At 44.1% G+C, this 15,777-nt stretch overlaps 1 protein-coding gene and 1 non-coding gene across 6 annotated transcripts in view; one reads left to right on the top strand and one right to left on the bottom strand.

Moving 5' to 3' along the window:
- DENND2A (DENN domain containing 2A) overlaps positions 1-15,777 on the top strand; it is a 102,309-nt gene that overhangs the window by 28,851 nt on the left and 57,681 nt on the right. For 4 of the 5 annotated variants that reach the window (XM_070369180.1, XM_070369177.1, XM_070369176.1 and 1 more), the window contains 2 exons: positions 1,243-1,342; positions 4,781-5,938. In XM_070369180.1, coding sequence (XP_070225281.1) covers positions 4,911-5,938 — 1,028 coding nt within the window. In that variant the 5' untranslated portion in view covers positions 1,243-1,342; positions 4,781-4,910. The remainder of the gene's footprint in view (positions 1-1,242; positions 1,343-4,780; positions 5,939-15,777) is intronic. The other variant, XM_070369179.1, reaches the window with a different exon arrangement.
- TRNAG-UCC (transfer RNA glycine (anticodon UCC)) lies at positions 15,396-15,468 on the bottom strand. The gene has a single exon. It is a non-coding gene; the product is annotated as a tRNA-Gly (tRNA).

The raw sequence follows: 15,777 nt of genomic DNA on the forward strand, positions 1-15,777 counted from the left end.
TCCAGAATCTGAGTATTCTCCAAACCTCTAGTCAAGGAGTCACCTTCTCTCCATCAGGTGGGACCCCCAGTCCCTTGCGTTCATGCTTTACAGAAGAATTGCAGGGCGGATCCTGTTGGCATTTGCCAACGGGTCTCATCTTCCTAGCCACGTCCACCTAAGCCATGCTCATTTGCCCAGAGTTCTGTAGGGACTTGCTATTGAAGTAGTACATTTAATCAGTTACTTCAGTTCATTTGGATGTCAGGCCCTGAAGTTTTATAAAACTGCTGCTTCTCCACTGAGACTGCTCCTTTGGTACCCACGTGGTCCTTAGCATCTTGCAGGTTTGAGATGTTTCATGGGAAGCCTGGGTCTGCTAGGACCATCTCCTAGTTTTCATAGACCAGACAGATGACCTAGTGGCTGAGCATTTGCCACTCCTGGATTCTGAGCCTCTGAAAGAGTCTCTCCACGCAGGGCTCTAAAGCCAAAGACAGTAGGTTTATACCCAACGCCAGGGCAGCAGCAGAATAGAATAGCTCTGTGTAGGCATTGCCACTTGAGCAGGTGGTTTATTTCTTGTTTCAAATTAAGTAACAACTCTTCTCTTCTTTGGGGTCTGTTAGAACATCACTCAGAGAAGGCAGTGGCACCCCACTCCAGTACTCTTGCCTGGAAAATCCCATGGATGGAGGAGCCTGGTCGGCTGCAGTCCATGGTGTCGCGAAGAGTCGGACACGACTGAGCGACTTCACTTTCACTTTTCACTTTCATGCGTTGGAGAAGGAAATGGCAACCCACTCCAGTGTTCTTGCCTGGAGGATCCCAGGGACGGGGGAGCCTGGTGGGCTGCTGTCTATGGGGTCGCACAGAGTCGGACACGACTGAAGTGACTTAGCAGCAGCAGCAGCAGCAGCAGCGCATCACCGGTTCTTACAGAGCCTTGAAAGAGTGTCAAGTTGTGCTGGTATTTGTTTTACTTTCTAAGGTTACATGTTTTCTAAAAATTTTTGGTTACTTTTATCTAAAAGACACACACACACAGGTACATGTTTGCACACATGAGAAGCGTTGGCATGGGGGCTGAATCTGGGTGGACCTCGGATTCTGTGCCTCTGACCCCACCCCGCATCAGGAATTCTATACGGTGCAATCCTGTCACCCCCTACTCTGGGGTGGAATCCGCCAGGGATAGTTTGGGGTGTGGGCCCTGGATTTGCTGCCATGCTCACTCACTAAATGTGCCCCCTGTTCCCCCAGGCAACTCGGAGCTCCTCTTGGTGTTGACATGATGACTGTGCAGGCCAGCCAAGGGCAGCCACAGCCGGACTGAAAACCTGGGCTACAGATTGGCTGACAAGTAAGAACTTTTCTCCCCCATGACTGCAGAAGTTGGCCAAGATTCTCAGTCTCCTTCCTTTTTCCACTGCCCTTCCTTCCTCATGAACCCCACCTCCCTGAACTAAGGAAGCTTTCTGGTCTAAGTCGTCGTGATGAGCCCCCTCCCCTGTAAGCCGTCTCCATGCCCTGTGCTCAGTCAACAGCACAGGACCGCAGTGGGCAAGGGGAGGCTTGGCTGACGCCCAGGGCCCACTTCGGGCCTTGTCCCCACGTATACCTTCCAGTCCAGGGTTTATTTTTCTTTTTTAAAAACTTCATTTTATTTATTTATTTTTAGCTTTTTAGTTTGTATTGAGGTATAACCAGTGAACAATGTTGTGATAATTTCAGGTGAACAGCAAAGGGACTCAGCCATACATACACATGTATCCATTCTCCTCCAAACTCTCCCACCCATCCAGGCTGCCACATAACATTGAGCAGAGTTCCCTGTGCTTGCACAGTAGGTCCTTGTTGGTTATATGTTTTGTTCAGGTGTTTTAATTATTGCTGAGCCCTAAAGCTTTGCAGCTGCACCTGTCCACTTAGCCTTTTTACCCATCTTATATTAGCAGGGTTGTTTTCTCCCTAGATGGAGCCCTTTCCTCCGGTACCCTGTCTCACATTCTGCGGTGGAGTTGGCAGTCACTGAGCTGTTCACAGATCACTGAGCTGTTCACAGCTGTGCACCCCAGTCCAGAGCCCCTTCAAGGGCCACAGAATCCTGGAAACAGGAACTAGAGAAGTTCTTGGATCCAGCAAACCTGCAGAAGGCACTCTGCCCCTGGTTTCATCATCCTTCCCGATGCTGCTTGAGCTTTGTAATTCCAGGGTAGTTTTCTAACAGACTAGCCTTTTTTCCTCTTCAGTTTTTAGATGGACCCTCAGTGATTGTAAAGTCACTCCAGATGTTTGGAATCTTAGACAATAACTATAACTATTACAATAACACTAGTTACCATTTATTGCTATCAAGACTTATAATGTACGCCGCACTGTGGGTACTTTTACATATATTAACGCATCCTTTCACTCTTTTAACTTATTGACTACCTGCTATGTATTGAGCATAGCGAACAAAATAAATTTGGCCTCTGCACCAATAAAATTTCAGTATTCTCATCGTAAGGTGAGAAAAATGAAACCAAGATCCAAACCCAGGTCCCTTTAACTCCAAAGTCATATATTCATCTACTGTCAATGTTATTTAATAGTACATATGATGTTAATGATTATATATTATATCATCAGTTCTCACTAAGCGTGAACTAACTTGAATTGTGTTTTTATGTGTCCTGTCTCTTTATCTTGCCTCTAGACAGTAAGAGCAAGGAGTTAAATTTCTGGCTTTTGAATTCTCAGTAGAATAACTAACTGATTCTAACTCTGATTCTGACTAAAATTTGAATTTATGCTAATGTCCTCAGTGGTGACCGAACTATTAAAAAAGTGTTTCTTTTTTGTAAGCGCTCTATTATGAATGGTAATTGATTATTTAAATAAGGAAATCTGCTTTGATAGCCATATTTAACATATGAAAATCTGTTTGCAATTTCACAAGTTTCTGATTTTATGCTAAGCAACCAAGAACAACATAATTTACACGTTAATATCTCAAGCCAGGAAGAAGTCTTTATATAAACAACCATTAGTCTCTGGACTAGAAAGCTAGATAGTAACAGGATGCGTGAAATTGCTAGTTACTCATCCCTCATGTGAACCTTAGCTGGAGTTTCCAAGAGCCTGTGTGTTTAGAAAACGTGCACCATGAGGTCGGTCCATGCATGCTTGCTCTTCTTGGCACATTTAAGGTCACTGTGCTCAGTCATGACCTTTGCTGGTGGAAGAAATGCTTTGCATTTCAAAACACCGATACTCTCATTCTCATTGTTGTTGTTCAGTCACTAAATCGTGTCTGACTCTTTGCGATGCCGTAGACTGCAACACACCAGGTTTCTCTGTCCTTCACTATCTCCCAGAGCTTTCTCAAACTCATGCTCATTGAGTCGGTGATGCCATCAGCCATCTCATCCTCTGTCACCCCCTTCTCCTCCTGCCTTCAATCTTTCCTAGCATCAGGGTCTTTTCCAATGAGTCGGCTCTTCACATCAGGTGGCCAAAGTATTGGAGCTTCTGTTTTTCTTTCTAAATAATTTTTAACGTCTTCATGGCACTAACTGATCTTCTAAAATCACATTTGGAGGCCTATATCCTCATACGTTTGTGTTGAGTGAGACCTTTTTGCAGTGACGGAAATTGTTTTCTACTCCATCCAGTATAGTAACTGTTACCCACACTTGGCTACTGAGTTCTTGATATGTGGCTGCTGCAGCTGAGGAACCAAAGCTTTGATTTAATTTGATTTTAGTTTAAATAGCCACATGTGGCTAGTGACTACCATACCAGACAATGCAGTTCTAGGCCATGCAGGAAATCTGAATCTGTTTGTTTACTCGCTTATTCACACAACAAGAATTAGTGACCACCTACTCTGCCGGGTGTTGTTAGGGGTGCTAGGGTTGAAGCCATAGACAAAACAAAATGATCCCTATCCTCCCGGAGAAACCAGTCTAGTAGGGTTCACATTCTAGAGGAGGTTCCAGTCAAATGCAGCCAATCACTGTGGCTTTACCCACTCAAGTCAGGACAGTTTATCAAGCCGAGAATTAGGGAAAACTTCATGACTTATGGCATTTGTTTTAATTTTTAAATAATCATTCCAAAGGATCTTCTTTTGGTATAATCTATCTCGTGAAGCTTCTATTTTCATTGGGAAAAAGCTAACAATAATGATAACTGCCATTTATTGTACACTCACACCGTTCTAGATACATAATATGAGCTAGCTTATTAAATGTTTACAGCCACCTTGGTAGGTATGTTTATTGTTATTCCCATTTCACAGATGAGAAACTGAAGTTTAGAGAAGTTAAACAACTTAGCCAAGGTCACACAGCTGGTCAGTGGTTGAATTAGGATTTACACCCAAGTCGATTGAACGCCACAGTCCAAAAGCTCCTTTCATTCTGTTTTGCTGTCTCCCCAGGAGAAAAGCATAAAGTGATTTTTTAAATGGTGGTTTCAATGTTTGTGGCTTGCAACTGGTATCTAACATTTATATCTTAAAGTGAAAGTGAAAGTCTCTCAGTCATATCCGACTCTTTTTGACCCCATGGACTGACTATACAGACCATGGAATTCTTCAAGCCAGAATACTGGAGTGGGTAGCCTTTCCCTTCTCTAGGGAATCTTCCCAACCCAGGGATCGAACCCAGGTCTCCCGCACCACAGGCGGATTCTTTATCAGCTGAGCCACAGGGAAGCCGGACAATTTATACCTAAGTTTTAGCAAATTGCTATGACGTGTGAAGAACAATAACTAAGAATGCCTCACTCGATGTTTGTTTTTCTTGTTTAGGGTCAAAGTGGACAGTCCAAAGACTGGGGAAGACTCTCAAAGGCAGCCATTTAGGTCCTCCATCCCTTTCCTAGAGACTGATCAGGATCCGGCCTTCCGAAGAAGCCCCCTGGAGAGCCTCTATAACCTGATGCTGGAGCCAAGAGTGGACTGTTTTCAGCAGAACATGTTCAGCTCAGATATGATCATCAATGACTCAGCTTCAGATCTCAGCGCTAAAGGAACCAGCAGGGCCGGCAAGAGGCAGCTGGGCAGTGTTCAGGACCCGTGCCCTCCCGCCCAAGGCAAGGCCCGGCACACGTCCCTCAGCATAAAGGACAAGATATCAGAATGGGAAGGGAAAAGGGAGTTGCCCACGCCTGCCCCTGGCAGGAAGGCAGATGGCCAGGAGGGTTACCTGATGTCCTGTGTGACGGAGAGGAGAAGCAGTGATGGTTCGAGGGCTCGGGTCACCGAGGCTCAGAATGGAACAAGGCTGGACGTGGAAAGTAGAGAGGATGAGCGGGATAAAGTAAAGGTCAGAGCACAGGACGCTGAGCAGAGGCCGGACCTGAGCCAGCCAGCCCGGGAGCCGGCTCCCAGCTTGGGCAGAGGCCGGGAGCCCAGGCTTGGCAAACAGCGCTTTCAGAACGATAGCCTCTCTGTGCTGAAGCAGGTCAAGAAACTCGAGCAGGCTCTGAAGGATGGATCTGCCGGGTTGGATCCCCAGTTACCAGGCACGTGTTATTCCCCACACTGCCTGCCGGACAAGGCCGAGGAGGCGCCCACCCTTCCTGAGCACCGTGGGGGTGGGGGCGGCTCAGAATTCAGAGCCCACCGCTTGGACCTCGAAACCAGGGAGCCTACCCTTGAGGCTGCCGAGGAAAGGAAAGGCTTGTGCAGGAGGCCCTGTGACCAGAGCCTGGAGAGTGTGTACAGAGGCTTGGAGGACCCCCCCACAAAACCCTTCATCAACCCCTTGCCCAAACCCCGGAGAACTTTCAAACACGATGGAGAAGGGGACAAGGATGGGAACCTAGGCACGCGCTTCCGGAAAGACAGAAGGAACCTGCCTCCTCTGCCCTCTCTACCTCCCCCGCCCCTGCCCTCCTCTCCCCCGCCCCCCTCGGTGAACAGAAGACTGTGGAGCGGGAGACCAAAAGCCAGTGCTGACCACAGGTAGGTGACCAGTGACTTTATGCCCCACGGCCACTGTCTGTTCTCAGCCCGTTTATTAAACCATCGGATCTTGTAGTTAGTCGAGACCATCCGTAGCTTAAGACGGTTCACTGATTAAACCTGAAGACGTGGTAACTGATGTACGGGTGTCTTGTGCTTGTTCCTTGTCCTGAAAAACATAATATTCACTTCAAAAGATCGCCCTGTAGATGTGAATGAGTGCTTGTAATTCGGACAGTAACCAAGGGTTAAATGAAAGCGTGTGTTAACACTGGCGATCTACTAACTGATGCTCGTTCTGCCACTACCACCCCCACCTTGTGCCTGGTGCTCCAAGTCTCTCCTCCCTCTTGCTTTCGTGTTTTTTCTTGGTTTGGACTCTAGAAACACACTGCCTGGCCTATCCTGGCCCTCTCACAGTCTGTCTAACTTGGAACAAGTTACTTAATGTCTCGAGGCCTCAGTTTTCTCATTTATACGTGTAGATGCTCACACGGTAAATATTCGGTAGTATTAAAATACCTTTAGATAATAAACCCTGTGAATGCTTAAAGGTAAAATCTGTGCTTTGGAGACAATTTCTTTTCTGTTCTGAAACCTGATCTCTAGTCTGTTTCTGTAATGTGCTAATTGGTTTGATACATACTAATCTGGAAACCCTCTACTGAGGAAAAACTCCTCCAAATAGCTGTCTGTCCCTGCTGTCACCACTGCTTCCCGCCTGGGTTTAACCTGACTCCCTGCAGTAGGGCTTTTGCTACTAATCCTAGAACTTCTGTTGGCCAAGTCCTCCTGTGACCTCCGTCTTTGCTAAATCCAATTTGTCAGTTCTCTGTGCTTTTCTTGATTGACCTCACTTAGCCTCTGCGGACGGAGAAGGCAGTGGCACCCCACTCCAGTACTCTTGCCTGGAAAATCCCATGGATGGAGGAGCCTGGTAGGCTGCAGTCCACAGGGTCGCTAAGAGTCGGACACGACTGAGCGACTTCCCTTTCACTTTTCACTTTCCTGCATTGGAGAAGGAAATGGCAACCCACTCCAGTGTTCTTGCCTGGAGAATCCCAGGGACGGGGGAGCCTGGTGGGCTGCCATCCATGGGGTCGCACAGAGTCGGACACGACTGAGGTGACTTAGCAGCAGCCTTTGTGGACCAGCTTGACTCACACCCTCTTGAAATCCTATGTTTGCTGTAGGCTTCTAGACCTCCTGCTTTCCTGATAGTCACACTTCACTGGCTGCTCCTCCTCTCCATCTACCTGTTGAGTAACATCCCCCCTCAACCCATCTACACCCCATCCCAGGATCAGGTCTCCCCTCCTCCATCTACATGCACTCCCATAAACTGGTCTCCCCGACTCTCATGTTTTTAAATGTTCCTTACATGCTTATGATTCCCAAACGTAAGTCTCTGGCCCTGACCCTCTCCTAGCTTTTGGTTTGTATAGTCATCTCCTGCTTGGGTCCCCATTTGGTTATCTAATAGCTTGGACTTAATATGTCTAAACCTAAATTCTCAATCCAGGCCACTACTAAAATGATCTTCTCCCCAGATAGAGGCTCTCTGATTAAATGGTATCACCCTTCATTTTGCTTATGCCCCAAACCCTAGGAGTCATTTATAATTTCTCTTCTTTTCGCACACTGCTGATCTAATTCATCAGCAAGTCCTTTGGTTCTAGTGTTAACGCATTTTCTTAAGCCTGACTGTGTCTCCTCCACTGCTGCCACCTTAGTCACGTTGTATCTACCTGCCCCCTCACCCCAGTATTGTCCTTCCCAGCAGCCACAGGAGGCTTTTGGAAATACAGATTCAATCATATCAGTTTCCTACTCAACATGGTCTATCAGGAAGGATTCTTCGGGTGCCAAAAGTGTAATTTCTTATGTTCTCTTCTAGGGGAAAAAAGGGTTGGCTACTCTAGAGTTTCTAGAAATACATACATATGTATTATATCCTTTCAAAAATGAAATCATGCTGTATACCAGCCATGTTTTACTGAAGATATCATTGAGATATTTCCATGTTGCCACCTTTTTCTTTTCACCTTCCTTTTTTAACTGCCATCTTTACATCATGTGGCTAAACCATTTCCCTGCTGATTTACATTTAGGTTGTCTCCAGTTTACAAATAATGCTGTGATGAGCAGAATATAGCATTAGAGAAGACTCTAGAGCCAGAGAATTTACTAACTCCACTACATCCTACCTGTGTGACATTGGGCAAGCTACTGAATTTGAGCCTCATTTTACTTATCTGTAAAATGGAGATAATTATAGTAACCACTTCATAGCTTTGTTGTGAAGATTGGATGAGTAGATATTTGTAAACATAAGTTAAAACAGAGTCTGGTATATAGTAAATGATTAATAAATGTTAGCTGTTACTTTTTTCTGGCTGTATTCTGTTTAATTAATCAGGGTATGTATTTCTTTTCTAGGACCGAACAGTTGTAAATATTTTAACCTCATAATCTATTTTACCATCTAGTAGAGCTTAACAAAAATTTCTTATTGTTGCTAATAATTAATCAGTGGATTCTTTTGGACATTCTACATATTCTATCATGTAATATATATACAAGTGATCATTTGGTCTCCTTTTTAATAATTATAAAGCTCTTATTTGTTTCCTGATTATTCTCCTTATTCAAAAATGTCTTGAATATTCTTGGATGTATTTTTTCTAAGTATTCTATGTATCACTGTGAAATTTCACACATAGTAAATATGTCAGCTTTTAATTGAGATTCCATCCATTTGCTAAGTATATGGTATTTTATCTTTTTGTTGCCATTGTTAATGGAATCTTTTTTTCTCATTATATAGTCTTTGTATTTAAGAAAACTAGTTTTATACACTACTCATTTAAAACAGCCCTTGAAGAAATTTCTTACTGTTTCTAATTATCAGTTGATTCTCTTGGACTTTCCATGTATATAATAATATTGTTTGCAAAGAGTTATCATTTTAAGTTCTTTTCTTTTTGATTTTACCTCCAAATTCTCTCTCTTACTATATTGCACTAATACTTTCATAACAGTGTGAAATAATGGTGCTGATAGCACTGGGCAGCCTTGTCTCACCCTGACTTTAATAATTCTTCTGGTGTTCTACTTTCAAGCACTCCTGCTGGATTTACATTTTCATTCTATCAAGGTAGTATTCCCTGGCAATCCTTTTTTTTTTAACTAAGAGTTTTAAAAATTAGGATTGGGTTTTGTCAAATTACTTCTCAGAAACTTCATATGATCATATGGTTCTTCTTCTTTGACCTATTAAGTCTAATATTCTATTTAAGATTTTTATAGAAGTATTCTGTAAATGGGACTAGTCTATACATGGATTTTATTGTCCTAACTTTATCAGCTGTGGTATTAGTGTCTTGTGATATCTGTAAAAGAATTTGAGGGCTTCCCAGGTGGCTCAGTGGTAAAGAACCTGCCTGCCAATGCAGGAGACGTAAGAGACATGGACTTGATGCCTGGGTCAGGAAGATCCCCTGGAGGAGGGCATGACAACCCACTCCAATATTCTTGCTTGGAGAATCCCATGGACAGAGGAGCCTGGCGAGCTACAGTCCATGGAGTCACAAAAAGTCGGACATGACTGAGCATCCAGAAGGAGAAGGATAAAAGAATTTATAGGCTTCCTTCTTTATGTGCTGAGAAAGTTTGAATCCATCTCTAATTCTAAAGTCTTTCCCAAACCAGCGCCAACCTGAGAGCCCTGGGTGCTCTCGTGACTTTTCTGCTTCTGTCCCCGTGCTTCTCTAGAGAAGCCCTTCTGTGCCCTTTCTGGGCTATTCCTCCAAAGAAGGCCTCTTTCCCAGGGGCAGGTTCATTTTGGGAAATTGGAGTCTTTGAACTGTGTCATCTGTGGGCAGACAGATCAACCTGGTGAACAGTTATTCCCATTATCTTTTCTCTCTTAGCTACCATCTGCTCTTTTCAGTCCTCTAGCATTTTCTCTAAAACCGGCTAAAGTTACTTTGTTTCAGTCCAAAGATGAAATTTTTTTTGGCCAATTTGGATATGGTTGCATCAGCTGTGTTTAAAGAACTTTTGGCTTTGGAGTTCTAGTTTTGTTTGAAATTGTACAATGGAGGTGATGAGGGCAAGATGTTCGCTTTCTACTCTTAAAAAACAAAATATGCTCTTTATTGTGGTCCTGTCGCTTAAAAAAAAGAAAAGAAAAGGCTTAACTCTGAATTTGGCAGACTTACTGTCCTCTCTGAGGCAGGAAAGCCAAGCCAAGTTGAAGAAAGAAATGATTAAGGATTTTGAGGCTAAGAGGGTTTAGAATTACACGGCCAGGCTGTGCACTGCCGAGAATGTATCCAGCTTATTTTCATATGCCGATTAGTCCACCTCAGCAAGAGCCAAACCAGTGGATTCCGATTCTGGGTTTGAGAAAATGCCTTTTCTTTTTCTTCTCTTTCTCTCTTCCTATTTTTTCATGCTCTTTTTTGCCCCTCTTTTCTCTCCTTTCCCTCCTTTGCCTTCTTCTCTCTTCTTTCTTCATTTCTCTAAAGCCCCAGGAAATTAAATGCAAGGACTTACGCCTTCAATCCTAAAATGGAACACGAGAAACCCTCACATGTCAGGAAATTCCAAAGATAAGGTTCCTACAGCAGCATTAACTTGGTTATGTATGTTTTATGGCATACGTTTAATAACTTTGGCAGGAATGCCTTGAGGCTGACATTTAACAAGAAAAGTTATTTTTTAAGTGTAAGCAGCATCCCGAATTCACATGTGTCTGTATCCCCAAAATGTTTTGAATTCATATTTTTAAATTTTAGTTTAATTTGATCACATGACAGAGTTTTTTGGATCTTTTTGAAACCAAATAGCCACGATGACCAAAATTTCAACTTTTCAACTGATTATCTTGGCTCACATAGATTCAGCCTTTCCTTGGGGCTTTGGTGTAAGACTTCGAGAACTTTTTGAGGACATGAAACCTCGGTCATTAAGTGGCTGCCAAATCACATGGTACTATTATCAATTCTATAATTTCCATCTTCTCTAGGACTGATGGGGACCCCCTCAGCAGTCTAGCTGGGCAGCCACCCTCAGCTGTCATGCGTCTGGTCTCTCATGTACCAGCCACGCTGTGGTCTGTCCCTGTCATTATGAGTCTGTCTCGGTCACCGTGGCATCCATGAGGCAACTCTCCCATGCCTAAAAACAATATTTTAAAATCTTCAAAGGGGCAAATTGTTTGATTCATTTGAGATCTAGAGCAAAAGTTACTCTGACAGCATCTGAGAAGCTTGACTTTACAAATTCATTTAAAAATTTCAATAGCAGTTGCATTGGAAGACAAAAAGATGAGAGAGTGGTCATTATTCTTCATTAGAACAGTAATTGTCATGTTTTATTTCTCATGACAAGGTGGAAATGATGGATATTAGGCACAGTAGTGGCTAAGGATAGTTTTTCTTTTTTTTATGATTCAAGATAGTTTTATTACATCAAGCTATAGATTTCTAATCAAGCAAATATTGAAAATATATCATTTAGTGTTTCTCGTCTGACTAGTCCCATCTCTTTAGCTATATCTTTTTAAAGGTGTCATTTTTTTTTCTGTAAGCTTAAAATACTTTTAACATATTTTTGCAATACAATTTGTGTTAATCTTTCAAAGGTAGACTTTTGCATTTATATAAAAAGCAAGAGACATAGAAGGTCTGTAATTTGAGCAAAGTTATATATAAAATTGATAAAGCTAAAATGAAAAGTAGTTCTCTTTGAAACTCCAGTGTTTGTTAGGTATCAAAGTGAGGGCAATGAATCAGCCTTTTCACGTCAGGAAGAAAGCTACAGTCCTGCATACTCCACAGTCTGCAAGATAGGTTTTGCTTCTTTGTGAAGAGTTTAGGCATTCCATGATGACTGACAACATTCTAGGAAAACATTCTTCTATGAAATAGTTACATTTTTCTGTTTGACCCAGCTTCAATGTTACTTTTAAATTAATAATCATCTCTTGCAAAGAAAGGATCTCTGAAGAGCTTTTCTAGGTAATTTTGAGGACCATCATAAACTGAGTTAGCTGTATTTTCCCCTTTCCTTTTTTAGGGGGATATACTGAACGTGCGTCAAAATGTGCAGGGTGATTCAGCTGTACTCTTTTACAGTGCTTTCTTCTAGGCTTTATTATCCTTAGTATGTCATATATTAGCTTTGAATTTGATGAAGATGGTCGAAATAGATCATCTTTGTTCATAAACTTTTTATTTTCCAAAATCCTCCCCATCCTAAAAGTATTAGGAAAATCTAATATGGTGTACCCATTGAGGATGTCTGTATCTGAATATCATTTTTTTTTTGGTCAGTATCCTTAAAGCAATATGAATTTGTACTGAACAATTCAATACCTAATAAGGGCCTGGAGTAAAAGATGATTTTTTTTAACTCCAAAGAGGAGTAAAATTAGCTTGATATTTTATTTATTGGTTTGAAAATCCTTTGAAGAGGTAATAAGGAGACAGAAGGACTGGTGCCCAGACTAACTTTGACAGTGTCATTCAGCTTGTTCCTTTTAGATTACCTACCAATATCCAAGTCTTATTCTTATAACACTATTAAAATCTTCTCCAGACTTTAGCTGTTTGTGACACCAATGATTGCTTCCAATTTTTTTTTTAGGTGATCAGTTTTAATGGTTGCGTATCAGACTGTCTCTCCTACAGCCACAGTAAGGTTGCATGTGTGTGTGTGCGCTCAGTTGTGCCTGACCCTTTATGACTCCACGAACTGCAGCCCATGAGGCTCCTCCGCCCACGGTATTTCCCAGGCAAGAATACTAGAGTGGGTTGCCATTTCCTTCTCCATGGATAGTTTTTTATTTTGGATCCAGGATAGAGATAAGCGGAAACACAACACGTGTAGCCATAGCGCGGGACGGAGGAGCTACCCAGTAACAGAGTGAGAGCTTAGAGCTGAAATAAGCACACTCTGGCTTAGCCCTCTACTCAGATCACCTGGGGACAGGCTGGCACCTGGGACCCTTTGCTACAGTGCTGCAGTGCTTGCTCCTCAGCAACAAAATACTGCACTGTTGGGGCAAATTCTGAACAAAAGGTCCAAAGAGACAAAAAACGCAACTGCCGCTTCTGAAGAACTGGGAGCAAAAGCAGGGTACTGTGCATGTCTTCTGCACACAGTACCACCTAAGGGATGGGCAAAACACCGAAGTCACCCCTCTGGCCCAACCCCTAGACACAGTCCTCTCCTCACATCGTATAAGGAACCAGTTCACCTCCCCCAGTGGGTGAGCAAGCAAGGGAACCTGCTGTTTGTTCTCGCTCCAGCTGCTGCAGAGTTGCCTGAATGAAGTGTTGCCTGAATTGCTGGTCTGGTCCGTGATCAATTTCTGTTGGTGAAGGAGGCCAGGAACCCTGGTCGGTAGCAGTGGTATGAATGCCCTTCCCAAGAGGAAGAGCTGCACCTGGTCACCGGGCATGGAGGGACAGTGAAGGCGCTCGGTCGTGGCCGACTCTTTGCGACCCCATGGACTGGGGCCTACCAGGCTCCTCCTTCCATGGAATTTTCCAGGCTAGAGTACTGGAGTGGGTTGCCATTTCCTTCTCCAGGGGATCTTCCCAACCCAAGGATTGAACCCAGGTCTCCCACATTGCAGGCAGATGCTTTACCGTCTGAGCCACTGGGGATGCCCACTGCCATGGAGGGAAGTAGGGTCTGTGGCAGCTGGGGGTGGGGGTGAGGGATTCAGAGCATGGCATCCTTGGTTTCAAGCTCATGTTTTAGGTAGGTGCTGGGTCTCAGGCCATCCAAGCAGATCTAAATACAGCCAAAAATAATTCTGGGGGCGAAATATGTTCAAAAAATTGACAAAAAATCAGCTCTCAGAATACAGATAAAAATTTTTTTACCCCCAAATAGGGATGAATTGTAAGCAGTAAAGGTGGCCATTAAAACCAACTTTTAAAATATTCACTCATTTATTCAGCCAACAAATATTTGCTATATACCTATGTAGTATTGGGGCTTCCCTGGTGGCTCAGATGGTAAAGCATCTGCTTGCAATACAGGATACCCGGGTTCGATCCCTGAGTTGGGAAGATCCCCTGGAGAAGGAAATGGCAATCCACTCCAGTACTCTTGCCTGGAAAATTCCATGGACGGAGGAGCCTGGTAGGCTACAGTCCATGGGGTCGCAAAGAGTCGGACACGACTGAGAGACTTCACTTTGTTTCTTTCTTTTTTCTATGCAATATTAGGTTATAGCAAGGAACACGGTAGACTGAGACCCTGCCCTCATGAAACTTACAAGCTAGTAATAGAACTACACACCTAGTTCTGTTATTCACCACTCTCAGCGCTGTGAGGAAGCCGATGGTGCTGTGGGAATGTTCAGCAGGGGTAACTAGCCTTTCGTGGAAACAGGGCCAGCTTGGGTACAAGGGCCTCAGGTCCCCAGACACGGGGGTGGGCTGCGGGATTAGGGATGCATTTTGAGTGAACAAACAAGCAAAGACCCGGGGGCAATAAGGGCTTGAGCCCACTGGAGGACGTGAAAGGCAAGGGTTAGGCCAGAGGGATAGGAAGGTGTGAGCTGAGACCCAGGGGCCTCTAGAGTCAGCTCTGAAAAAGCACTGTAGCCCAGGCAACGGTTGGGCCTGTTACTAAAGAGGAACAGGAAGCATTTGAAGGTTTTTAAGAAGGGGGGAGACACAGTCCGATTTGTGTTTTTTAAGAGCTTTCCCCTCCACTCCACAGCAGCGTGGAGACTGGCAGGGGCACCAGGGGACAGGGTGGGTAGTTGTGGGGGGTGGGAGGAAGATCACACACCTGGGGTCACCCTGCAGTGTAACTAGAAGAGGGGACTGAAAGAAGCCGGTGGGTCCCAGGGATACTGTGTATGTAGAATTCTGGTTAATTGGCTCCACGTGGGCAGTAATGGAGAAGAACCTGCACAGGACTTCCAGGTTTAAGGCATACACACTTGGATGGATGGTGACAGCCTTTGCAGTTCACTTTGAGCTTCCCCTGCGTCATCTGTTTGTTTATTTTTGGCTGCACTGGGTTTTCACTGCTGTGTGGGCTTTCTTCTAGTTGCAGTACTTGGGCTCCTCATTGCAGTGGTTTCTCTTGTTGCAGAGCACTGGCTCCAGAGCACAGGCTCAGTAGTTGTGGCTTCTGGGCTCTAGAGCATGGGCTTAACTGCCCTGAGGCATGCAGAATCTTCCTGAACCAGGGAGCAGACCCATGTTCCCTGCCTTGGCAGGCACATTCTTAACCACTGAACTGTCAGGGAAGTACCCACATGTCATATAAGTGGAGACATGGGATGAGCTCTTACGTTAGTATTTCATTTACAAAAATATGAAAAAATCACAAATGACGTCCAAAGTACTACTTGAAATTGCAGGGATTTGGGGTTTGTTAGTTTGTTTCTGGCCACACGACATTTCATGTAGGATCTTAGTTCCCCAACCAGGTATCGAACCCATGTCCCCCACAGTGGAAGTGTGGAGTCCTAACCATTGGACCACCGGGGAAGTCCCAGGGATTTCTTACCTTTGCATCACCAGCTGTGAGTTCAATTTCACTCTTTAAGAAGGTGCTTATGAAACATTCCCTGGTAGCTCAGACAGTAAAGCACCTGACAGAAATGCGGGAGACCTGGGTTTGATCCCTGGGTCAGGAAGATCCCTTGGAGAAGGAAATGGCAACCCACTCCAGTACTCTTGCCTAGAAAATTCCATGGATGGAGGAACCTGGTGGGCATCGCAAAGAGTCAGACATGACTGAGCGACTTCACTTTCTTTCTTCTCTTTTTTATGAAACACGCAACTGAATGTGGAACA

Source organism: Bos mutus, chromosome 4 (assembly GCF_027580195.1).
Source record: "Bos mutus isolate GX-2022 chromosome 4, NWIPB_WYAK_1.1, whole genome shotgun sequence".
Lineage (NCBI taxonomy): Eukaryota > Metazoa > Chordata > Mammalia > Artiodactyla > Bovidae > Bos > Bos mutus.